This window comes from Gallus gallus, chromosome 15 (genome assembly GCF_016699485.2).
Source record: "Gallus gallus isolate bGalGal1 chromosome 15, bGalGal1.mat.broiler.GRCg7b, whole genome shotgun sequence".
Lineage (NCBI taxonomy): Eukaryota > Metazoa > Chordata > Aves > Galliformes > Phasianidae > Gallus > Gallus gallus.
This window is the reverse complement of record NC_052546.1, coordinates 9,219,683-9,244,737: the sequence shown is the minus strand read 5'-3', so window position 1 is coordinate 9,244,737 and position 25,055 is coordinate 9,219,683. Positions and strand designations below refer to the sequence as shown.

Below are 25,055 nucleotides of genomic sequence, written 5' to 3'. Positions count from 1 at the left end.
TTAGTTGGCGACTCTGAAAACCAGTAACTCTTTCTGTGTTGGCTGGCATCTTTCAGCTGAAAAATCCTTATCGAGCCTTCCTTTACATTTCCTACAGTACTGACCTTTCCATGCACGCTCTCAGTTGCTCAGGTCTGCCATTCTGTGTGCCTTTGGCACTGCAAACAATGGTTTTAGCCACTATCCTTGGAGGCTTTCCAGTCACCTATTTACTCATACATCTAGTCCCTATAATCCATTAATGGTGAAAGGCTTATCAGTGTAATCTCTGAATATTACCTTAATACCCTTTGCTCTCTGATTGTTGTTGTTTTTTTTTAATTGCATATCAGCCTGCTCCTGGCGTCACGCTCACTTGTGTGCCATTGTCCAACTTCATAAATGTTTCATTTCCTTTCAGGCTGGTAGCATGTTCATTTACTATTGCAGCACTGAAGTTTTTTTCCTACGAACAGTTTACCTGAGGTCACAACACAATGATTTGGTCAGTGCTGTATAAGCCCAGCTGCTGCTTGCAAATGTATGACATTTCCTGCATCTATATGCCGAGTACCTTCTTGGTCTGTGCTGGTTGTTGTAGTGAGTGTTTGAGTCTATGGGATTTTATCTTTGTGCTTAATGTGCTCTATTCTTTGTACTGAACGTGATCTATTTCTTGGTATATTTTGTGTTTTCGCTGTGTTTGGATCTACCCTATGCTTAATTCTGGGAGTGGATGATTGCCATAGGTTGCTTCTTTGGCCTTGTATCAGCCTTGAAAAGTTAGAGGGAAAAAATTAGAATTTTCAGCACAAATCTCAAGAGAGGCCCCTTAAGTAATCTTTGAGAAGGTAAGAATCAGCCTCACACACACATTTGTTCAGTTTTGTATTACTTTTTTACATTCATCTAAAAACATTCTGCACTTCATTTTTCCAAGAAGTGCTCTGTCTCATAATGTAAACAGATATTTAAGGGGTTTTCACAGTCAGAGTTGACTGGAACAGCTTAAGCATTTCAAATGTCTCAAAATGATCAAAATTGAGCATAATGAATACATAAAACTTCCTTCTGATTTGTCTTCCTTTTTTCTGACATATGTGGCTTTCAGATAAACATGGATTTCTAGCATATACACATACAATTTAATATTTTCCCAGTTGCATTCTGCATTTCCAGACTTTCAGCTCTTCTGGGCATCTTCATGGCTTTTTTCCATTCAGACGTTCTTTGGCGTCTTTTTACTTCTAATATCGTATGGCATTCCTTAATCCCTCTGCACCCAGAATACTTTAAAAGTTACTCCTTATTAACGAGACTTTTCCAGCTGTTTCTCCTTCACAGAATGAAGGCTTTTGCTGTGCATAGTTTTCTGGCTCCGGGCAACTCAGTCACCTGAAGTTACGGTTATGATGGCTGTGGCCTGGGAGGGAACACACTCCAGGCACATCCCTGCTGGTAAAAGGCACTGAGTGGGAATGCTGTATTTGCAGAGGGGTCAGACCCCAGGTTTTTTCTGAAGGAGTTTTCCTCAAAAGTCAGAAGAATATTCAACCTGCAGTCAATATTATTTGCTTGATTACCGTGTACTACAAAATGGTATTTCTGTAGGACAGACTGAGAGCTGGCAGGTAATGATTCCCATGAGAGCTGCAGGGAAGTGGCCTGGGCTCGTAGCAGAAATACCCTTTAGGACACTGCCTGGAAGAGAAAAACACGCAGTTCATCTCCAGAAAATAAAACTAGTAAAACACAGTTTATTTAAATAGCATTCAGAGCTTTGGTGTTACTTCTTGGCCAGTGCACAGGTAGTAGCAGCTGAGCGACAAATGCCTTGTGTGTAAATTCAATTCTCGCTTTTCTGAGGAAAGCCAGTGCAGCTGCATAGGTGTAAATGAGCAGATGCTTTTCCATGTTTGCAGAGACACCTGCTGTCAGTGTGCACATTGCTGAGCAAGAGAAGCTCCAGGCTCCTCTCCTTGTTTCATGTCTTTTGCTGCTCTGGACTGCAATCTGCAGAAGTTGTACTTGCTATTATTACTGTTACTATTAGTGATACTGCACATCTTCTCCCCTCCCTCCAAGAAGCTGTTTCTGGCAGATCCTTTTCTGCTGCATTTGATCACAGCCAAGAAGATGGCTTTGACGTTGTATGCATTCCCGCAGCTCTCTGCAAAGTCCTAATCCTTCTAATAGCTGGAGGTTTTCAGTTTGTCTTTTATTAATATTCCGTCTTAATTGTAAAGCACTTCAGTGATATCCAGAAGCCTGTCTTATATAACAGCCTTATCCATACTTGAGTCCCTCTGAGCTGGAGTGCTGAGAAAAGACTCCGTTTGATCTGCATAGTCTGTCGTTAGTCCTCATGACTTTAATGCACAAAGCCATTAGAAATTAACAATACATTTCAGATATTTTTTAAATATTTGACTTTACTAGAAAGAGTATGACTTGCTGTCATGCACAGTTCTGAGTGGTGTAGTTAGAAAAGTCTCTATAAAGTCTTCTAGGAGACTTGTTATGCAGCTGTGAGCTGGAAAATGGAAGAAGCTACAGGATATGGAAATAATTAAGATGTTTCATAAAGCTCCATTATTAATCAGATTCTACTATGCATTAGGGTGTTTTTTTTGAGCCAGGTTAATAGATATGAGAGCCTGAAAACTGGGAACTGCTTGTTTCCTTACTGTGGATATCCCAGACAGTCACTATTACTCAAACTAATTATTTAAGCTATTAATAAGGAATCTTTTTATTTTTTTAAATGGTAAAAATTAAACGATCTTAGTCAGAAAAAAAAGCAAAGGCTCTTTACCCGATGACCAGGGATCCATGCAACACAGCTGAGGAGCCCACCTGTCCGTGATAAGCAGCTGTAATCCTGTGGTCCAGGTCCTACTTCAGAAAGAGATCATTCCCTTCCATCTCTCATTTATTGTGACTGTAAAACAGCTGCATAGGCTCTTGAAGAGGTTTGCTCTTACCTAGGAGAGCTCAGATCATCTGTAAGTGGAAAAATAATTACTCCTTGCATATTCCTTTGCTGTTTACTCTTTGGCTCACTGTCATTTTTGCCTTGAGACCATCAGAGAGAAGCACCGCTGTCACTGCTGAAACCACATCAGTCTTGCTTCCATGGTCTTCAAGAGTATTTTCTTCTAGAACTTGCACCCAGAGCTCCACCTAAATGGGCTTCCTGCCTGCCTTGTGCTTTACCTCCACTTGTACAGCAGTGTCTTCTACATGAATGTGACTGTGAAGAGCTGATCAAAGTTTGTCAGTGGAGATTTCTGATACGAAAGAGGGGACATTTGCCAACTGTGGGCACATAAAACTGCAAAGCTAAGCCAGCTAAACCAGCTTAATTGATTGTGTTGCTAGCTGTGTGAACTGGGAGACTGTGAGACTCAAAAGTGGCACGAGGGAAGCAAGTAGGGTAAGGAGTAATGCCAGGAAAGGAGTATTCATTTTTAGCAAGCCTGGAACAGGGAAGGCCCAATCACTTCTCTGGGATCTGGCCATACCTGCTCACGTAGGAAGCTCACATGTATTTGTCCTGTTGAGCAGCAGAGTGTCCGTTGTATCTTCGTCCATGTTCTGTCATTTGGAAGGCAAGGAACGGGTTGGGGCATCACCTATCTGTGCACGGCGCTCTCCAGCTCTGATAGCTGTGTGCTGACAGCACGGAGCTGTAGTCATGCTGACCCATGGCCTCATGGAGCATCGTACTGCAAAGGCCTCTTGCTTCCTTCTGGAAACCCTCTCCTTCCACGCAGTGATGCTAGCTGTAACCTGTTCTGCCCACTGCCGGCTCAGGTAGGCACAGCCCAGTCCTGTCTCTGGTGAGCCTTTTGTTTTCATGCTGTAATTTGTAGTGAGCTTCACTTTTATTCCTGCCCATTCTCTTCCTCACCTCTGTTATCTTGCTCCCCTCCCTCTTCCTTCCAGTAGTTCTTCCCATCTTCCTGGGGACTGTTTTGTTCCATCCTCCTGTCCCATTCCTGTGGCTTTATTACAGGATCACACTTCAGCTTTTCTCCCTTCAAAACTATCTGACTGCAGAAAGCGACCTCAGGTCCGTCTGCCCATCTCCTCCTGACGATCACAAAGGGAAGTTCTCTGCTTGCAATCAGGATGCAAGTCACTGGGGTGGATTTGAACACAGAGATTATAGCCAGAACCATAATGCCTTTGTAATGCTGTTGGGATTATTCCTCTCCCATGGAGTAAACCCTGAAGAGCAATACCAAGTCTTCAAGCAAACAGAATCTCCAGCTGTCAGTGCTTCTGCTTCCTCTGGAGGCAGACACATGTCTGTCCAAACACAATATGCTGGAGGACTGATACTTGGCATCTTTGGCTACTGAAACATGCCATGTTTCTGGAACCTTTTATAAATGATGATAAGATAATAAAGGGGGAGGTGGGCCATAAATCCGGGCTGTCCAGTTCATTGTCTTTTACGGGACACGTTCCTGGTTAGTGTCCTGATTCTCAGCTTAGATTTTGAAGTTCTTTGGCAGATTTTTTGTGTGATATCATACTTACCTCAGACAATGATGTTCTTGCTAATGCAGGTGACAGAAGTAAAGACTAAAAAAACTGGTACCAAGAGAACTGCTCCAGAACATCGGACTCTTTGTGCCTTCCCATTGGCAGTTTGCTGGAGGGTGTTTTTGTTGGACTTTTCACTCTCAAACTCCTTTTCTGGGCTTCTGTCTCTAACTGGAATTGAAATATATTCTTCTGAGTTGAGGGTAGACAGCACAGCCCTTGTATTCTCTATTTATTTTTCCCCCAAACATTTTCTGTACATAAGCGATTCCTGAAAAGGAATTGACCAAACCTTCCCCCCCAAAAAAGGCTCATGCATTTGCTCCCATGCACATCTTTTCTAAGGAAAGACAGGGCTTCACACTTGCAGGCAGTGCTGCATTTGTGAATGCAGGCAGGAATCCAGGCTTGCCCCAGACTACTCCTCACCCCAGGAGCCCCAGCTTTGGGCCGGGCTGCAGCTCCCTCTGCCTCAGCCTCTGGCTGGATTGCACTGTTCTGACTTAGATTCATCTCTGGCAGCAGCGAGCGTGCACATTACATAATGTAATCTTTGTGTCTTGAGGATTCAGGCCTGTCCTCTTTTGTGCTGCCAGATGGAGGAGAAGCCATGTGCTCTCTGGAGAGATGTCCCTGTGTGTCTCTCTGCTCAGCCACGCTGGAATTATGTGTTTCTCTCTGCAATGGGCCACTGCTGTTCCCTGGCATTTGGCTCCAGGATAGCTGGCTTTTTAGAATTTAGTGGATGCTGTACAGCCACTGCACCCCAAAATTAATTTGTCTAGGAAAGGAGATACACAAAGAAACTCAGAAATGGATTAGTGAGGAGGATGTGCTCCAGATTCTCTGAATGGCTGGGGCTCTTTCCCAGCTGAAGCCCAGATGGGGGGCTCAGGGACAACCAGGTTTATAGCTCCTGTTCATACCATCTCATTCCATGGTTGTTTCAGCTGCTGCCATTTCTCTGTTGCTCTATTCTGTAACATGGCCCTTGCCTGCATTGTTCCTGCCTCTATTAGTCTGGCTGCTCCTTGCTCTGATCCCTGAAGTACTCTCCAAAGCGATAAATCGCACCTGCGCGATTCCCTACTCACTAATGAGGCATCTGCTCCAAATTCTGCAGTGCTCAGTTGACTGAGACAAAGAACTAAACCCACCTGTGGGCAGTAATGTCACCGCAGTCCTCGGGAATAGCTCAAAAGACCCCAAGGCAGGCGAGGGCAGCGCTAGTCAGGGCCAGGCAGGACTCTTACCCATCTGAACTTCCATACTGCAGCACTCTGTCAGCAGAAATGGCAGCTTCCCTGGAAGCAGTGTTACAGCCCAGCACAGTGAACTTCCCCAGGACAGGGAGGTATCAAGAAATTCTCATTTCAGCCTCCTGCTGCCTCTGAGCTTTCCAGCAGAAGGACCCCATCAGCTGCCATGGCTCCAGCAACGCAGTTGCTGCACACAGGGTCAGGGCTTATGTGCAGCCAGCCATGCTGCCTCTGAGCAGTGCTTCTGCACTGGTGATACCAAACAGGAGCAAGCCTCTTCTAGAGATGCAAAAAGAACAATCGGCACTTTGCTTGAAAATTAGGAGCTGAAACGATGCTGCGTCTATGAATAGGGAACTGCTGCTCAACAAAGGTCCTCATCGCAGTTCCCATCAGCAGCCCCATTCAGCTGCTGCCAAGGTGTCCCGTGCAGAGAGGCCACCAACCTCTGCCATCCTGAGCATGGACGCAGGGTGCCTTGTGCAGAGACCATGTGTAGCCGCTGCACGTCTGGTGCTGACTGTACGGCGGAAGGGGCAGAGGGTGCTGATGCAGGACTGCAGCGTAATCTGCTTTCTGTGGTAGCTTTGGCCTTCCCGGTGTGTGTAGCTGTGCAGGCACGGCAGCAGGGCTGGAATGGGACCTCGGGCTGCAGAGAAGTTGCACTTTGGTTGTTGCACTGAAGTCTGTGTCACTGCATAGTAACTGCTGTGCATGTGCCAGCGAGAGCAGAGCTAGCATGAGTAAGCTTATTATGCGATAATCACACCTTCATCTTTCTGGGTACATAAACTGCTGAGGTATCCAAGTCTGGTAGTGAGGCACAATCACTGTCTGAAGATGAGCAAGAAGCAACCGGGTCCTTTCCTCATCAGGAACATATGTCTGATTTGACACCATTAGCCTTTAATGTTTTTAAACAGAACATCATTACTGAGCCACCTGTTGCCACTTAATTACCTGCGTCTGACTACAAAGACGTTAAATAATCTGCTTTTTAGGTGCGAGCCCCTTCGTTTGTATACCCTTTCGCGATGTGCCCTCGCGAAACCTCTGCGCTCGTTTCAAAGGCTGGACAAAAACTTCCCGAGCGCGTTCTGCCGGGGGCTGCTGTGAGGGCTCCGAATCCTCCCGGCTACGCCGAGACGAGCGCTGGGCGCTGCCCCATAGCGCCGGCACTGCCCGCGGCCCCGGTCCGGCCGGCGGAGCGCCGAGGCAGGGCTCGGGCACCCCCCGCGCTTCCCGATGGCTCCGGGCGCGGGGCAGCGCCTGCGGGGCTCTCCTCCCGGTGCGGGGTGCCGCGCTCCTCCCCGGGGCGACGGGGGATCCTCCGGGGCCGGGCCTCCACCGCGCCCCGCGGGACGCCGTCTCCCCGCTCCCCGCCCGCGGCGCCGGGCGCGATGCTCCGGGGGTGGCGGCGGCTCCCGCCCGCCACGCGCCGGGGGGCTGCGGCCCTGCGGCCCCCTCCCCGCCGGGCCCTGCCCGCCCGCCGCGCTGCGGGAGCGCCGCCCGCCGCCTCCCGCACCCCCTCGGCGCCTCCGCGGCGCCGCTTCGCGCCCGGCCCGAGCCGGCCCCGGCGGGGGGAGGCCCCGGCTCACCTGGCGGCGGCGCGGGGGGAGCCCCGGCGGGGGACGGTGCCCGCCAGCCCCCGCCGGAGCGCCCCTTCCGCGGCCTTTGTCTGCGCTGTCACATGGGCCGCGGTGCGGGATTTAAGCGGGGCTCCGCAGGACATGCCGTGAGCGGCGCGCCGCAGCCCTGCCCGCAGCGGCAGCGCTCCGCCCGGCCGGGGATGCGGCTCTAGCGGCCCCGCGATGAGCGGCTCCTCCATGGCGAAGAGCGAGTCCCGCACTTCGCTGCTGAAGGCGGCGGGGAGCAGGAGGGCGGCGGGCGCCCAACCCCAGCCCCGCGGCGGCCGTGCCCGGGACGGCAGAGGACGAGGCGGGCAGGCGGGCGGGGAGTCGAGCCAGGAGGCGCTCCCCGGGGAGCCCAGTGCCCGCAGGCCGCTCTGCCACCCGGGTGCCCGCGAGGACGGAGCGAGGGGCGCGGGGAAGCTGTCACATGGACGGGGGGAGAGCCAGCCGGAGCCCGCGGAAGGAGGTCCAAGGAGAGGAGGCAGCGGCAAGGAAGCGGCGCGGCCAGCCCGGCACCACCACCATCCCCCGCCGCACGGCAGCCACGGTCACCCCCAGGACCATCAGCAGCTCTCAGACAGGGATGGGGAGGAGGCGGAGGAGGACTTTTTCCTCAGTCACAGGCAGAGGTCCAGCAGGGAGTCCCTGAAGCTCTCAGAGGGCGCCTCGCCTCTGTCCAAATCCAGCAGCAAGTACTCTACGAAGTCCAGCGGCAGCGAGCGGTCGGTGGAAGCGGACCCCCTTTTCCACCAGCTGCACCCCATGCTCAGCTCGGTCTTCGGCCAGGTAAGGGGCGCGGAGCCCCCGCCGCCTCCTCCTTCTCCTTCTCCCCCTCCCTCCCCTCCGCGCCCCCGTCCCGCTGCCGGGCACCGACCCCCGGGGCGCAGCCGCGCTGTAAATGCACTGCTTCCTGGCCGAGCGTCCCCGGAGCAGCCGGCGCCTCTGGGGCGCTGCGGAGCGACCCGGGAGAGCCCCGCGCTGCCCGCCGGGGGCACCGCGCTCCGACCGCTGCGGGGCACGGCCGCGGCCCGAGGGCGCTGTCGGTGGTGCTGGCGAGGAGCCGCGCTTTGCCAACCGCCGGGGGAAGAAGTTGCGGCTCTGCCTGGCGAGGGTGAGAGTCGGGGAAGCGATTACCCCCCCCCCCCCCCCCCCAAAAAAAAAAAGATATTTACTTATTAGATTCTATCTCTCTGGCTCCCCGCCTTGCTTTGCTGTATTTGTTTACATCTCCTTATGGTACATTTCTGTACAATCAGCATATGAATCATTTCTGATGGCAGAAGCTGTCAGGAGAAGGTAGTGGGGAGGATGACAAAAAAATCCTGACCCAATTCCGAAGCCTTCCCAATCACTATGTTAGGATGGAACAGATGCTTTCGGTGTTTGCGAGCGCTTTCGGTACAAAGCTGTCATTTTTAGCTGCCTCTGGTAGTGGAATTACCCGGCAGGGCTACTACCCTTTAAAAATGAAAAGGCAGAGGGAAACTGGCTTGAAATTTTCTTTTAGAGCCGTTTAGGGATGTTAGTGGGAGATGTAATCTCCAGGAAGATTAATGTAACTGCAATCTCCCAGAAGCACAATTATAGGTATAAGCCAGCAGCCTGGGTGGCAGCTCTGGAAGTGATCGATTAAGCCAGAATTAGGATTTGTGGGTTTCCTTGTCGTTGTTGTGTTTTATTTTATTTTATTTTTAATTTCTTTTTTAAGTGGGTTTGGGAGGCTTTTCAGAATGCCCTTTCACATCAAGATTGCGGAGAGAACAAGGAGGATTTTTACGGTTTAAGGGAAGGACGTGACGCACCTCTCCCTGTTCAGTGTGCTGTCAGGACGTGTCGTCTACTTCTGTTCATCTTGACTTCTCCAGAGGTAAATCAAACCTCATCTGTTCTCAGCAGCTCTGCACCCTCGCTAACAGTCCGCTGCGTATGAGAGTTACGATTGTGTTTACTTCAGAACGAGACAGAGATGTACCAGAAGTAGATGAACATTCTGTGGCAGCAATAAGAAGGGCCTCGTGAGTGCTCTGACGCCCAGCTGGGTCACAGCAAATGGTACTGCTTGAAGATCTGTGGGCTCAGAAATGCATGGGCTCAGTGCTGCCTCATAGTTCCGAGGAACATGAAGATGCATCGGAGAACAGATTTGAAGCCTGAGGAGCTGTCTGTTCCCAGAGTGCCAGGAACTCCAACAAACCCAGGTCAGGGCTCCTCCCCGTCAGTCCTTACCTGAACAGCACCTTTTTACCTGCATTGCTGCTTGCATTCCAGTGCCAGGAGACACTTCTGAGCACCATAAACTTAGCAAAATGTCATTCTGGCCTCAAACAATGCTACTTACAGAGAAGAGACAAAGCCTAGCTTTTTGTCCTCCACTCATTACATAGCAACAGCACTGAGAAACAATCACCAACACCTTTGTTTGCGAGCGTAATATTATTTATTCCCGTTCCCCCCTGTATTCATCTCTCACTTTCTTTGAAGTAACTATGAGAAAGCAACCATCTAGTGGGGGTTTTAGGAGTGGGATGTAGTAGGGCTGTTCAGGGATTTGTGCATAGAAGCAGGGGAGCTGCAATATGGGATGTGCAAAGAGCTGTATACTGGAAGAGAGAGGTGAAGATTTTTTTGTAGCGGTATCAAATCCTCAGCTGAATAAAGGCTGTAGGATCAGAACTGGGAAATCCTGTCGTGGAAATGAATGATGGAGATGTTGTTGTGAGTGGAGAAATAACTGCTGAGGATTGTGTAGAAGTGTGAGGGATGTCTCAGGGCACAGAAGGACTCACACCTGCAGGAGCCCTGGTTGGACCCCGGGCTGAGCTGTGGTCACAAGCACAGAAGTGCCCCGGACTGCAGCATGAGGCTGCAGGTGCTGTAACAGCAGCCTGCTTCATGCTGTAATCAGAAGAGAGCAAGAGCTCAGAAGACGATTCATTTAATCCAAGAACTTCTTTCCAGCCCACACAGCCCACTGTGCAACAGTTAAAACAGTAATTTTGCAGTACATATAAGGAGGGAAGCACAGCGATGCATGTCTGCAGCTGTGATCCAGCAGCACCGGCATGTCTTGTCCCAGCTCTACAGATGTGGAACACCGTCCTTGTTCCAGCGTGGTGCAGATGCAGACACCACAGAGGTACAGTCAGATCTGCAGAAGACATTGCAGGGATGACTTCACAGAGGATGTCATTGCAGTAGGAGCGAAAAGGAGCAGTCCGGAACCACAGGATTTTGTCTGAGGGAGACAGATTTGTAACTGTGCAGGAAAAAGACGGAGTGAAGGCAGAAGTGCCATGTTTATATAACCGGCACAGCAATGTAGTGCACTGTGGGTGTGTACTCCAGGAGAATGCTAAGATACAGCCAGAATATGGGATGTGGTGATATTTTATTAATTGGGCTCACGCGATATCGGTGCAGCGATGTTGTAATATCATAGAACAGTCATGCTCATCCCAGCATTACACGAATTAACAAACGCAGGGGCATGTGATGATGTATCAGTATAAGCCAGGATGTCATCTTAGCCTGATGAGACATTCCCCCGCCGGCTCGGAGAGGCAGCAGCAGCGGCAAAGCTGTGGAGTTTGCAGCAGGTGAGCGTGCGGCGCTGCACAGCACCGAGCAGAGGGAAGGCAGCACCGACAGCGCAGCAACGTGGTAATGTGATCCTGTGCAAAAGAGAGATGTGATACTGGTGCCATGCGGCAGGAGTTTGGCAGTGCACGGATGTGGTAACAGTGTGGTGTTGTAGCTCGACAGAAGAGTTTAGCGGTCTAATGAAGCAGTAATACAATATTCCAGATGGGAGCCGTTCTGTACGCCGGTGATCACTTTTGGCATGATATTAGCAAAGGGCTGTGCCAGTCTGACAGCACCATCTCATTGTAGCAGAGGGCAGCAAGGGAGGTGTTATTACCGTGCTGCCCTTCTGATAGCACGGCCATGAGTTAGCACAGGGACACTGCCACCAAGTGACACAGTGACTGCGTGCCGTGTGAGTACGGGCTGGTGGTGCCTCACGTGTGGCAGTGGAACAGTGGTGGTGGCTCAGTCCAGCAGTGAGAGCTGGGCAGTGACTCAGTGATGTAGCTGGTGGGAGATCCCTGTGATCATGCAGCAAAGTGGGATAGTGGCACGAAAAGGGGCGTGGGGAGGGAGATAATTCCATTTTGGCCTGTAGCAGGAGGGTGTCGGGGGCCAAGCAGTGGAGTCACGTAGCAATAAGCGTGCTGTCACTCCTGACACAGTCCTACAGAGTGTCCACATTACGCAGTTTTGCAGCAGTGTGATACCGAGTGGCAGCACGCCCCTAACTACAGGGAGCAGCAATACCTCGTCAGCAGCAACAGCAGTGAGGTGGCAGCCCGACTGCAGGACGGCGTTATTAACGTGCCAGCAGCAGTGAGAGCAGCGCAGGGGCAGCAGGGACTGCGGTGCAACAGTTCTGTGGCAGCACTCACAGGGCAGCAGTGACGCGGCAGCAGCACCTACAGTGCAGCGGTATTTTGGCACTTGGGCTCAGTGGTGCAGGTACTGCAGCACAGGAATGCAGTGGTTTTGTGCTCTGTGCTCCTCCCGTGCCCCGGCGTTGGCCTCGCCGGCACCTTTAAGAGAGCTTTTTTTGGCCCTTGCTATGCAATATTAACTTGCAAGCGATCCTGCCATGTGAGACCTGACTGGCTTCAGAGCTCTTTAGCTTTCACACCCTGTCTGCCTGTTAAATTTTTCAGTGAAGTGATTCTCCAACAGTTTTCTGTCAATTGCTTCTGGTAGCATGGGGATCAGAGGGGTCAAATAATGCCACGGGGAATCATTAAACATTTACGGACTTCTGCTGTTAGCACTGTGGCCAAAGGGGCTTTTGTATTTCTATTTGTACAGGCAGTTAAAAGCCACTCCTGTCTGCACCACCTCCCATTCCTCTTTTAATGTCAGTGTCCAAAGTACCATTAAAGTAGGGAAGGTATCTTTGTGCATCTCTCAAATCATTTTTCTGTTCTTGCCCTGCTTGATCTTCCTTTATTCATGGGTTTTAGTTAATCCTAATGGGCCTTAATGGACCTAGGAGCTAACCAGCATGACAGAAGTGGCCGTTTTGAGCCAGGATGTGTCCGCACACTGTGGGGGAAGTGGGTGCAGAGCACATTCTCTGAACCACATGCAAGTGGATTGGGAGAATGCACCTTGTCTGGCCTTGCTGGTTGACCTTGGTCCCTCAAATGGCTCCAGCTTCATCTGATTCCAATGAGAGTTTTGCTGCATCAGGACTGAGTGTGGAACTCGGCCAGCAGAGAGCCCTGGGAGTCTCTTGCTGCTGAGGGGAGCTGCATTACTGGCCCTGTGATGGAAGCTTACAGCTGCCCCCAGGTACCAGTGAGGCAGGCTGCTGTGTGCTGGGCCAGCGCTGGGGAATACGGGATGAAGCACTGTGAGATACCAGAGGTGAAGGTGAAATAGTTTGCAGGTTCTTGTATGCTGTGCTACACCGTACTGCAAGGCAAATGCAGCAGTGATATGTCAAGGCTTATGGCAAACTCAGGACAGCTTCTTGCAGCTGTTCATTTACAATGTGAAATCAATGGAGTAATTTGGAATGATTTTTTTTTTCTGTGGCTCAAACTGACTGGCAAGCACAGTGATGCTGACCCGGCTGTGTAATCTTAGCTTACTGATACTGAACTGAGGTGCAGCTTAGAAGAGACAAAGTCCAGAAGAAACACCACATTCCCTCCCCCTGCTTCCCTTCCTCTTTTTCAGGCACCTCTGAGAGCTCAGAGACAACCCCCTCAAGGTGCTCTGCCCCGTCCTGCCATGCCCCATCTCCCTGCCGTGCTCCCCACTGTTTGCAGTGGGATGCACTCTGCCAGCTAGGCTCCCTTGGGAGCCCCTTCCCTGGTGCTGGGGTCCTGGGCCTGGCCATGAAGGTGTGCTGGGGCCAGGATGGAGCTCTGTGGTTCCCATGCTCCCAGTGGGGAATGGCACGTCCTGCTTAGCAGCTGATAGCTGTTTGCAGTGCTCCGGGTACTCGCATACATCTCGTACAGCCTCCGTGCTTCCTGCCCTGCATGTGCTGGCACAGCCTATGTCCGTGCATGTAGGATGACATAAAGAGCCTTCGTATAAATGTCCTGTCTGCATACTGACAGTCTGTATGCGTGCAGCTGCTGATAAATGTGTGCGACCATACAAGCACCTCTGTGCATACATACATTCCTGTGCTTAAAACCAACCAGAGCACATGTACATCTCCGCCTGCTGATACCCACCATACCTGCCAAGGTACGTCTCATGTGTTTTCCATAGTAATGGACACGGACACGGAAGAACACTGTTCTGTTTCAGCACATCCACTCAGCTCCCCATTTGCTCAACTTGGAGAAGAACTTATCACGTTTATTGCTTCTAAAAAGCTGGAGGGATGGGAGCCAACCATAGGGAATCACTGAAGGGCAGTGCTGCCTGCCTGCAGTGGATCTGCCAGTAAACATTAATCTTTGTCAGTGATTTACTTTTTAAACAAATGTATTTTAAAAGGATATGGAAAGACATCAAAATAAAACCAAGCTAAAGGAACATTCATTAAATATTAAATTCATGAAATATACAGCAGCATGAGCTAATGCACTGAAAGCACAGCCCTCTGGTTGGATTCAGCTTATCTTTTGAGAGAATAAAATCTTTCAATAATGAATTAGCCATCATTTAAATTAGCCCACTGTGCATTTCACCGATCCATAGCGCCTTGATTTTTGTTTGATGCAGTGTTGGGTTTGAACAAAGTGTCAGGAAAGAATTGCTTTAGATGGAGTGAATGGGCTGCAGGTCTGGCAGCTGTGTTAGCTGTGGCCCATTCTAGCGTTGCAGCTTCAGTAGTTGGTTTTCCCCAATGAGTCCATGTGTGGCATAGTGGTATTGATTTCCAATAACAAGCAGCTATATGATGTGCATCCAGTAAAAGATGCTTAGCCAACTTCGGGTTCCCTTTTCAATAATCCTCTGACATTCCTGTGACCTCAGAGAGCAACAGCAGTGCCCATGAACTCGAGTAGTCCTCCAATTTCAGTCGAATGCCCCTCTTAGAAATGAAGACAAACAGCGGTCGTAGCTTCTATGGTCACATTTCGTTTTCTTAGTAGTTCTCCGCACCAGCATAAGACCACGAGCTCAATACTATGTATAAATTAAGTCATTAGCCATATTCTAATCTCTATTCTATCCATTCCTCCCTTAGAGTACTTTGCACCTTGTATCTTTGGAAAGAATATATAGCATTGCTTCATCCCACACAGATGAAATAAACTCTCTGCTCTTGGAAGGAAACAGGCAACCATGTAACTTTGTGAGGCATCATGTCACAACAGCTGAAGGCAGGAAGCAGAAAACCGCCAACAGCCCCACTGCGCTCTGCTGAAATAACACAGAAAGATTTTAGGTGGTCTGTGACCACCTGCATTTAAACCTAGCTGGAGATCTTCTACTGGGATACGTAGTTTGACCCTTCCAAAGGTGCTGTCAGATCCTCGCTTAGAATAGAAGTGAGACAGACCTCCGTTCCACAGAGGCATCTCTCAAGTGTCCCTGCAGGTTTGGTTTGCAGTGTTTGGTTAGTACTGATTGCCAGGGCTCTGCTCATCTGATAATCAACCATGCTTCCTGCAGCACCTCAGCGTGCCAGTCACATACTGACCGCTCCTGTCCCCTTTTCCTTTGAAAGAGGTGAGGGATCCAGGGCACAATTAGCTGTTTCTGCAGCAGTCCCAGACAGAGAGTGATTCACAGTCCTCCTATTCCTGAGCAAAGGAAAGGAACCACATAAGGTTTGTTTTAAACCATCCTTGTACTGAATATACATGGCAAACTGTTAGAACAACTTCTGGGCTGTCAAGCTTGTACTTGTGTTTTTGTAGCCCATTGCAAAGCAACAAATAGCCATAGCACACCGTGCTCTGACCAGCACATCTTCTGTGCAGGGACTTGGAAGGTGGGTTAGTGCGAAATACGTGCATCAGGTCTGCATGGAAGGTGTCAGAAGTTTGGCACATTCTCATCTCTTTTCATCTAACGGAATAGAGCGAGCTAATTACAGACAAAGCTGTTCTCGACAGAAGTTGACAGTCCAGGGTTTGTTACCTTGAGAGGGATGGAAAACATTCTTGCTCTTTTTAATAACCCTTCTGTTGTTTGTGATTGAATATGATCCAATTGCTCTAATGGAGGAGAATATTATGCACAGCATGAGTCAGCAACACTTTCCTTCTGGAACAGCTGACAGCAAAGAAAGTTCCCAAACTCCCTGAAGAAATATTCCTCCCCCCAGATGAGGATATGAGCTGCATCTGCCAATACCTGCTGGTGTCACCTTTTGATATGGACCTGTGCTTAAGGTTCATTTGAGGTTAGAAGACGAATTCAGTATGCAGCACAAGTACTTGGAAGCATGGTGCAGCAAAATGGAAGCCAGTCGCAGAAGTTTGGAGTTCCAGCAGCTGGGAGATTTGAAGCTGAGTTTTGGCAGCACTGGCAAGAGAAAGATGTTGACACATCCAAATGCTATGGCACATTTGAGGTCATCCCAATAAACAGGAGTGGGTTGCTTCTTGTAAAATACAGATCTATAACCATCAAGTAAATCTCAGAGATCACCCCTTCCTGCTTAGCGAGATTGCCCTTTGCAGTGGTTTTGTGTTGTGTCACAAGCAACAACCTGATCTAGCATTCCAGCAAGTGAAAGTCATGTACTGAAACAAGTCTTCCCGTACAAATCTGTACTTCCATTGGAAAGATTGGCCAGGCAAAGTTGCAGTCTGATGAGCAGTCCCATGTTTTGAACTGACTTTTGTTCTTTGTTGTAGCAGTTAGGTATTTCACTGGATAAAGTCTCTGGCAGCTACCAAGTGGTTAGCCATGGTGGGACCCAACATTTTCCCACTGAAAGAGTGTTTGTACCAGTGGTACCAGCCTGAAGTGTAGCACTGCTGCTTTTTAAAGAATTCAAAGATACTAAACCACCCAGATCACTCCCTGCTCAGTGCCAAGACATCCATCCTCCTCTATGCTCTGTGCTAAGGTCAGTCAGTGTGCCAAACTCTTCTTGCTTGGGAGATGAGAGCTCACTTAGTGCCAAACTACATCCACAAAGGTTTCTGCTCTTCTTGTGGTCTTTGGAGGAGAGGGGGGAATTCAGGCACATAGACAAGTGGTGCATTTCACAAAGTTCCTACTGATTTTTAGAAAGTTTACAACAGAGACCCAGACCATAAAAGAACAGTGTGATTGCCACAAAGAACAGTGTGGGAAAGCCAGTATACATGCATGTGCAGCCCTCCCACACGCACCCTGACTACCCCAGATATAGGCATGCCCACAGATCAGCACCTACACACAAATGCTTTTGACACACTTATTCTCAGCATCCTGTTCTCTTACAGCAGCCTCAGATGGAGGAAGGGAGAAAATATGTTCCTTCTAACCTAATCTTCTAGTGACCTTTCTGCTAACCCCACTTTCCTGCATATCTCTAAGCTGCTATGGTGATGATGGGAACAAGATTCCAGTGATTTTCCTCCAAAAAACTCAGCAGGGTCTGTCTGTTAGATTGTGATGTGCTGCCCAGTTGTTCTTAAGAGATTCGGGGTAAATAAGAAGATAAGAAAATTGTTTACGATGATATCTCTCAGGCCCCCCGTGGCTCTGCACAGTTCTTGCAGAGTCAAAGGACTGTGACTGTGCTGCAAGCTTGATGCAAATGGGCTCCCATTGCCTCTTCCCTTCCTGGACCACGAACAACCTTCCAAGCCTGGCGGGTGATTTCTGTACCCTCTTTGCTTTGCATTTCCTATAACTGCCTGCAACTGCAGGAAAGAAGAGCAGGAGAGCAGGCAGCTGCAGTAATTTTCTGTTAGCTGGTTCATAATGCTCTCGTACAAGTTAATATTTGGGGGGTGACCACCTCAACTTTTGTTGAGAGGCACTTACAGTTCCGTAAGACACTCTCAGTGTTTCTCTTTCATTGCTATCCCCGGCAATTTGGGGCTGCTGTGGATTCTCCTGGCTCCTTTACTCAGCTCCCTCGCTCCAGCAGGAGGAGGAAGGGGGCACTTCTCGATTGCATGGCATTCCTGGCCTCTGCTGCCTGTCACAGGGAGATTCATTCTCGGCAGTGAGGCGATGCTCTCTTCTCTCTCTGCAATTGGAGTCGTTTGTCTTGGGCAGGGGCTCAGGCGCCTTGCTTGCTGTGTGGCAGCTTCTGCTCGAGGGAGACGCACTTCGTCAATAAACAAGGAGCCTGGAGAATGGCTCCAAGTGACAGAGGGCATTATTAATGACTGGCACATTGATTGAGGGTAGGTCAACCTTCTATTAGCTGCTTTAAGAGGGGAAAGAGAAAAGGAGCTGAAGATAGCAGCCCTGAGAGGAGCTGGGAGTTTCAGCATCCTCCTGCAGTGTCTCCTGCCTGCTGCAAGGGCCCAGGGCTGGCACAGCCCCTGAGGAGTGACTGTGCATTTCCCTTGTGTCAGGGATCTTCCAGCCTTGATAAGAGGTAGCAGGGCCAGCTTGCTTTGCATGGGTGTGCTCTGATGTGGAGATTTCCAGACCAGAGCTTCCCCACCCCCTTTGTCCCTCTCGCTGCTTGCTCTGCACACATTGAGTGCTTCCAGTCTGACTTTGAAGGGCCTGGGGGCCTTTGGGCACCTCCTCCCCAGTCATGCAGTGAAGAAGCCCCTGAGGGGACCTGAGAGGAGTCTGTTCCTCTTCTTTCCCTCTTGGGAAGAGGTTAGTGCAAGGAAGAGTAAGAAGCACTGTCCCACACTGCTGTGCTCTTCTGGCTATGACTGGAACTGGAGAAGCCATTGGCTCTTGTTGTAGCTGCATTCCTAAACTAATCTCCTCACATGGAAGAAGCCTCTAGACTCTAAAACAACTGTTGGTGCACCTTACAGTCATACTTAATTTACCACAGCACCATCAAGATGGAAGCAGATTAAGCCCTGCTTTGTCGTGACATTGATAGCTCATCCTTCTCTGTCCTAGAGCCTTACAGCTGCTGGGAGAGTGAGTCTTTGGCTTCTGCACAAAGTGCTCAGCCCATGGGTTGGTCTTTGCAGAACCTTTTGTTTGGAACCATGCTTGCAAAGGAAGTTGTGACATTTTTCAGCTGAACATCTGAGCATCCAACAAGCCTGCTGCACAGACAAGCGATAGGATCATTGCCAGCCTTCTTGAAGGAGGAAATTCTTCATGGCATTGCTTGTGGAGCTGCGACCACGGTGGCTTCATGGCTAAGGATGCATTCACTGTCCTGTTCAGGTCCTGTTGCCTGGGGTGATGGTGAGTTTTTTGTTGCAATTTAAACCTCCTTTTGGACTGAACGCTCCAACGCTCAGCCTGAGAACAAAGGAAAAGGTACGGGGCACTCATCCCTTTTCTTTCAGAAAGGATTCTGTTGTCACAACAGGCCTAAAGCCCAGATTCAGAGCTAGTTCTAGGTTTAGGAGCCCCTTATTTATCCCAGGAGTCAGGTGTTTGGAAACAGAATGAATGGATCCGGTGTCCAAAGTCTTTTGCTTCACCTCACCCGGCCTGGGGCCGTTCAGATTCCTGGTTCAGGTGTGAGCTCATCTATGGTAGGTGCAGGAAAACCTGCAGTTGCTTTCTACTTGCAGAAAGCTGGAAAAACTTTGCCGTAAGACTGGCTCAAGGTCTCTCCCTTGTGGTTAAGAATTACTGTCCTGAGGCTGAGAGCATTGTAGGGATCCTGGACTGCTGCCTCCCGGCTTGCTTCCACTGTGGCAGGAAAAGATTGAGGGACTTGTGGGTCTGCTAGTCTTTATAAGCTGAAACAGGTCCCACCCAGCTAAATGGTCCATTTCTGCTCCAAAACGAGCTCTGCACTCTGCTCCAAGCCCCTAAGTGGATTGCCTTCTGGCCACCCTAGCTCTCTGGTGATTGAAAAGCCCAGAGGAGTCAGAAGGGGGGTGGGGAGGGTTGCGGTGCTCAGAGGCTGTGTGTACCCAAACTAGCTGGATTCGCTGAACTCATCACCGAAATCGCTTCTTGCAGTGCCTCTCTGTTTTAATTCTGCCTGAATCAGCCCTCTCCCATGAGTGAAACAATCTTGCCTGCAGATTGAGGGGGGTGGGAGGGATTTGAACATTAATCTGATGTAGATTATACATCCGCCTCCCTCTCTCCCCTTCTCACTCTCTCTCCCTCTCTCTCCCTCTTTCTGTCTGTTTCTCTCCCCTCCCTCTCCTTCCTGCTTCATCTCTTCAAGAAAGTGAACATAAAGTAAAAGCACGGAGAGAGAGAGGCAGAGAGAGAAAAAGCTCCCTGAAGAGGGAAGCCCCAGCAGCCAGTAGCTGTTTGGATTTGCCTTGCGCTGCCTTTCTTGCTTTGCTCCCAAGGAATACCTTTAATGGGATCATTTGCTTCAGTTCCTTTATAACCAAGTCCACCGGAAAGGCAGACTCAACATATTATGGGCAACTGTGTGAAGTCTCCACTGAGAAACCTCTCGAAAAAGGTATGTTCCCCTCATCAAAGTGCATTGTGCATTTCCACCCCCACTTCTTGGGATGGGTGGCGTCGTGGGCAGATGGGAAAGGGAGGTGGGAGAGACACAAGGATGTGTACAAAGGGTTCAGTTCTCTTCAGGAGTCTTTTCTGTAAGAGCTGCACGTGCAGGTGCAGCCACTGGAGCCTGGGATGCCACAACGTGAGCGTAAATCAATGTGTGCACATGCATGCACGTGAGTAGGTGTGTGCCCCACTCCGTGGGTGTGTAGCTGACCACTGCTGTGTGCAGGTTTGTTCCTGCTGATGTGCACAACACACTGACGTGCATTTTCAGTGCATCTTAATGAATGTGTATACCTGTGAGTTTGTGTACGTGTGCACACGTGTGTGCATGTACTTCAACCAAGAGGTGTCTGCATGAGTTGTGTGTGTCGTTTCTCCTGGGACATGCATTCATGGACATGTGAATGGGTGTGTGTTCATACGTATTCCTGTTGGTACTTACAAATAAGCACAATTAATGAGCGTTTCTGTAGTACGTGTGTGTCCTTTATGTCTCTACATACTCACTCGGAGGTGTGTGAGCAGGTGTCAGTGTTTGCTGTGTGTGTGCACATGGGGAAGGTGTGTGACACACCTATCCCTGCTTGTATGGCCGTGTGTGCCTGTGTCTCGTAGTGTGTGTCCTCACAGAAGTCTGCCTATAGGCATGCATATGTTTTCATGCGTATCCATCCTTCCATACGCACATATCTGGTTTTGCTGGTATGCATTTGGGCACAGAAGGATGCTTTTCTGCAATCTGTCCATGCCTCTGAGGTATGGACAGAGGCATTAGCTGTGTGCTCATGCGTCGTGTCGCACGTCAGTATGGCCCATGTGTGTGCTGCACTTCATATGCAAGCTGCCACGTGTGCCTGTTAGGCTCCAGTCCACGAACTGCTCTGTGCTGAGGTTTTAAAATGATCCCAGGATGAATTAGATTCAGGAATTGTTCTGCTCTTAAGGACCAGACTGCAGTGAGAACAATTTGTCCTAGTGGTATTTCTTGTCTGACTGCGGAAGGTGTTGCAGCACCGTGTACCTGTCAGCCACACGGCTCTTGCTTGGCATTGCTGAAAATCCAGTAACTCAGCAAAAAGCTGTTTGATTCACTCCTCACGAAGTTAGGCTAAGCATCTGAAATATTTAAATGAAGAGCTACATCTACGGAGACCTTGCTGGCAGCAAATGCCACTGCCATTGGGATGCTGCGTGCAGGAGGCCTTGCAGTGAGGAGAGCACCTCCCTGCTAGGGAAGCCTAAGTTGTGCCTCTTCTGTGTGGGAGCACAGTTTACTTCTTAGCTGCTGTAAACAAGGCCAGTAATGGTACAGCTGTGGCACGAAGGGCACAGCTGGGATACGTGAGGAGGGAGTTTATCATCAAGCAGTTTGATAGCGCCAAGGCTGGTCCCTGGTCAGGGTGACCTTCAGGAAGAGACAGTAGGTGAGGCTTACCCAAATGTACATCTGAAAAAAGAGCAGTTTGGCTATTCCTATGTTGCCTCCGACTTGCATTGAAAGGAACTGGCTGCAGCTGTGCTCAACATGATCAAGGAAATTGCAATTAAAGTCTGAAGTGTGGCCAGGCTTCTTGAATCAAAATAGACTGAATAACTTACAAGCTCTGTGGGATCAGTCTTTTAGGTAATTTATGCTTTCATTCCTAAAAGCTGCTTCAAATACTGCACTTTAGAAGTGCTATTGAGAAGGCCTGGGAAGGCAGGGCTAAAGAGAGGAAGTTCGGAAGCTGAGTTAGAGAATTCTCAGACTTCAGCCCAGCCTCAGGAACTGATCCTGAGATACCCTGGGGGCTGTGCTGTCCTCTAGGCTGTAACACACGTGGTCATGGTGGATATTTGGTAGGTCACTCATGCTGTACATCTTCATTTGGCTTTTTTTTATGATCCTTGTCTTTTTTTCTCAGATTTTGCCTGGGACAAACTGAGAGGAAACACAGTGAGGAAGATGAGGATCTGGGCCCTGGGTGGTACTAAGTTATATTGGGAAGAAGCAATCGTTCTCTGCCTGCTGCTCTCCTATGTCCTCACCCTACTCCTGTCTCCCTAAAGCTCCTTTGAATGTGAATGTCCTGGGACCACAGCACTACTTTGCTGTTAAGCCTGAACTACCAGGCACAGCTTTCTTATTGCTCTGATCTCCACCATGCGCTCCTGCCTCAGCGGGGTGGAAACAGAGTTAAGATGATTAGGAGGATGGCTTAGGAATCTGAAGGCCTTTTGCTCATAATATCCATTCCTGAGGGAAAGTTGATGGAGGGACATTACCTGCTCATACTTTTCTTGCATTTCACTGAAATGGTAACGAAGGACTGTAGATGATGTGTGTGTGAAAGCTGCACTTGGGTAACGGGATTTACTCTCTTCAGTATGTGACTTCTACCAGAAAGCTGGGGACCCTTCCCAGGCAGTGGCTGTCCTGGTCAGGGACTCGTCCTTGTCTGTTTGGTGATAATGTTCAGGCTTCTGTCTCCCAGTGCTGGCAGGCAGCAGGCTTGTTTTCCCTGGGACCCTGCTGGCCAGTCTGGTGCCTTTCCGCCCTCAGCGGTGATGAAGAGGCATCTCTGGACCTGGTGCTCAGCAAAGACCCTCTGGCATGCAGACCCCGTCCTTTCCTTGTATTTTCCTTGCTGTGCATGTTGCCTTCCCCCTCTAACAGGCAGCTGACATTGCTTTGCACCCCTATCACAGCTCCCCTCCTGGCTCTGCCTGGATGAAGGAGGAGTGTGGTAGAGGGAATGCTTTCAGGAGAAACCTGGGAGGCTGCTAGGCAGAGGGAATCCTGCCTGGGGCTGCCAGGCAGGGCAGGAGCCCCTGCAGGGTCTCACTGAGAGACCTGGTGCTGGGTGTCTGGCCAGCTCTTCACTGCTCCTGGCAACTGCTTCGTCAAACTGACAATATTTACACACACAGGAAAATAATGGGATGATCATCCTTTGGTACTGCTGAGTGAATTGGCAGGAAGCTCTATTCACTGGAAGGGTCAGAAAACAAGGATTAGGCGCAGGCTATGGGGCCTTTGGTCTTTCATCTGTCTTCACTGGAATTAAATGCAGAACTGATGTGGGCTATTTTAAGTGAGCCGTATTATTTGCAATACTAAACTGAAAAAAATGTGCCAAGAAAAAAAGCTGGTAATTTTTGGAATGACATTGTGCTGATGTCATGAAGCTATGCAGTTCAACACAGATGCCATGATATTTAGCTGAGCTGGTAATATGCCAGTTGTGGATGGATGCTCATCTTTCAGGTTTTTAAGGACGAGTGTCCTATGTGTCACACTTAATTGGAGACAGATTTTCACCTCTTCCATGACTGCAACGAAAATGCTTTTCTGCTTGATAATTTTCTTTCTTCGCAGCTTGCTTTTTGGGTTGCTTTTGTTTTGATGCTTAATATTCACATGACATTATACGCGAGCAGATTGGTGTAAGGCCATAAGAATGCAAGCGAGAAGCCATGTGTGCAAGGCAATAGCACACGGTAGGCACAGCAAGTAGATACAATAGGTTTGGATAAGCATGAGAGAGGTGTGTGTGTGTGTGTGTGTGTGTGGTGGTGCTTTCACCTGAAAAAGCACCTCAGGCTTTAAGGAAAGGGTTAATGGGGGAGATAATGACAGTTGACAGAGCATCTCTGATCACCCCTGGGAACACTGGCTGTAAAAGCAGTCATTCCTGAGGAGGAATCTGATGTATGATTAATGTTTATTCTATAAAACCCAGGGTCCTGTGGGTTGTGCTGGCTTTTTATAGCTGCATGGGAATATCAGGATAAGATGTTTTTTGCAGAGCCAGGGAAATGTATTTCTATAAAAGGAAAGCAGTGCCTCCTTATAAAATCCAGTGCTGGATTCTGTTCTGGAGCCCTAGCTTAGCAGGACATGTGCACTTACAAAAATGTGCAAATGCAAACAGACAGAATTGCTGTGCTCGTGACTGGTCTCCGCTTGGAAATGTAAGCAATGAGAAGAGGTCAATGCAGTAACTGCCTGAGACCTCGAGGATGTAACTAATTAGCACTGGAACAAGGAGCGTGAGCCCGCCGCTGGCAGAGCCACCTGATGCCCTAAAAGGCCTTTTGATAGCACTATATTGTGCGTGATGCTGGCTGATGAAACGTAAAGCGGAGCCAGAGTGTCTGGGGAGGCCCTGCCTCGCCTCCTGGGGAGGCCGTGGCCAACGCGGCTCTGCCAGCAGCTCTGCCCAGGGCACGCGTCCCGTTGTGCCGGGCTGTGCTTGGCCTGCGCAGCTCACTTGAGGAATCATTGACTCTGGAGCCGGCAGTGGGAGCTCAGCCCTTTGGGCTCTCTCTGGGTAGATGTGAGAGTTGAGAGTTTGATGTCGTTTCAAAGCGAAATTCTCCCGGTTGGCTGTACTTCTGTCAGCTTTTGAAAGTGAACTGCTGGACTTACTGCTTCTATACAGACCGTAATAGATCAGTGGGGGGGGACGCAGCGTGGACCAGATGAAGGAAATTTAGCAATAATGGCTCTGCGAGGCGGTTCAGTAAGTCTTCAGAGCGAAGGCTGGGTGAGACAGGGAGGTAACGTCCTCTGTTGTGTTGTTTGCTTGCTGCTGGTTGGCTGGGAAGATCCGCCATGAGGAGAAGACGTGCTATAAGGCTGTCCAGACGAGCGAAGAGGGGCCGTCGGAGTACCAGGGTCCGCTCATGGTGCTGGCCCAGAACTGCGCCGTCATGCACAACCTGCTGGGGCCAGCATGCATCTTCCTGAGGAAGGGCTTCGCAGAAAACAGGCAGCCTGTACGTAAGTTACACCCTGCCGGGCGAGACACGCACTAAGCCTCGTGGGCCTGAGCCAGGGGTGCGGGGCTGCCCACGTGCTCCGTGTGCGTGGAGCTCTGTAACCCCCAGCCCTGGGTCTCGAGCATCCCGGCTCCAGCTCCAGCAAATGCAATCATGAGCAAATGTCTAACCTGAAGGATATGCAAAGATATCCCTGTGCCTAACCACCGAGTAAGGGGGATTCTAAAAGGGCAGCTGTGAAAAACAGATCAAAGCCTAAACTCGGGCAGATGAAGTTACATGGATT

The 25,055-nt window shown here is 49.8% G+C and overlaps 1 protein-coding gene across 7 annotated transcripts in view; it reads left to right on the top strand.

Annotated features, from left to right (window-relative positions):
• CABP1 (calcium binding protein 1) overlaps positions 1-25,055 on the top strand; it is a 49,265-nt gene that overhangs the window by 16,109 nt on the left and 8,101 nt on the right. Inside the window, exons 1-4 of one of the 7 annotated variants that reach the window (XM_040648159.2) lie at positions 7,999-8,209; positions 18,582-18,754; positions 19,701-19,949; positions 24,596-24,766. The exons of 1 other annotated variant lie outside the window; for it this stretch is intronic. In XM_040648159.2, coding sequence (XP_040504093.1) covers positions 19,905-19,949; positions 24,596-24,766 — 216 coding nt within the window. In that variant the 5' untranslated portion in view covers positions 7,999-8,209; positions 18,582-18,754; positions 19,701-19,904. Of the gene's footprint in view, positions 1-7,527; positions 8,210-18,581; positions 18,755-19,700; positions 19,950-24,595; positions 24,767-25,055 lie in introns of those variants that run through there. 5 more of the 7 variants (XM_001233508.7, XM_004934386.5, XM_046901383.1 and 2 more) reach the window with 5 other exon arrangements.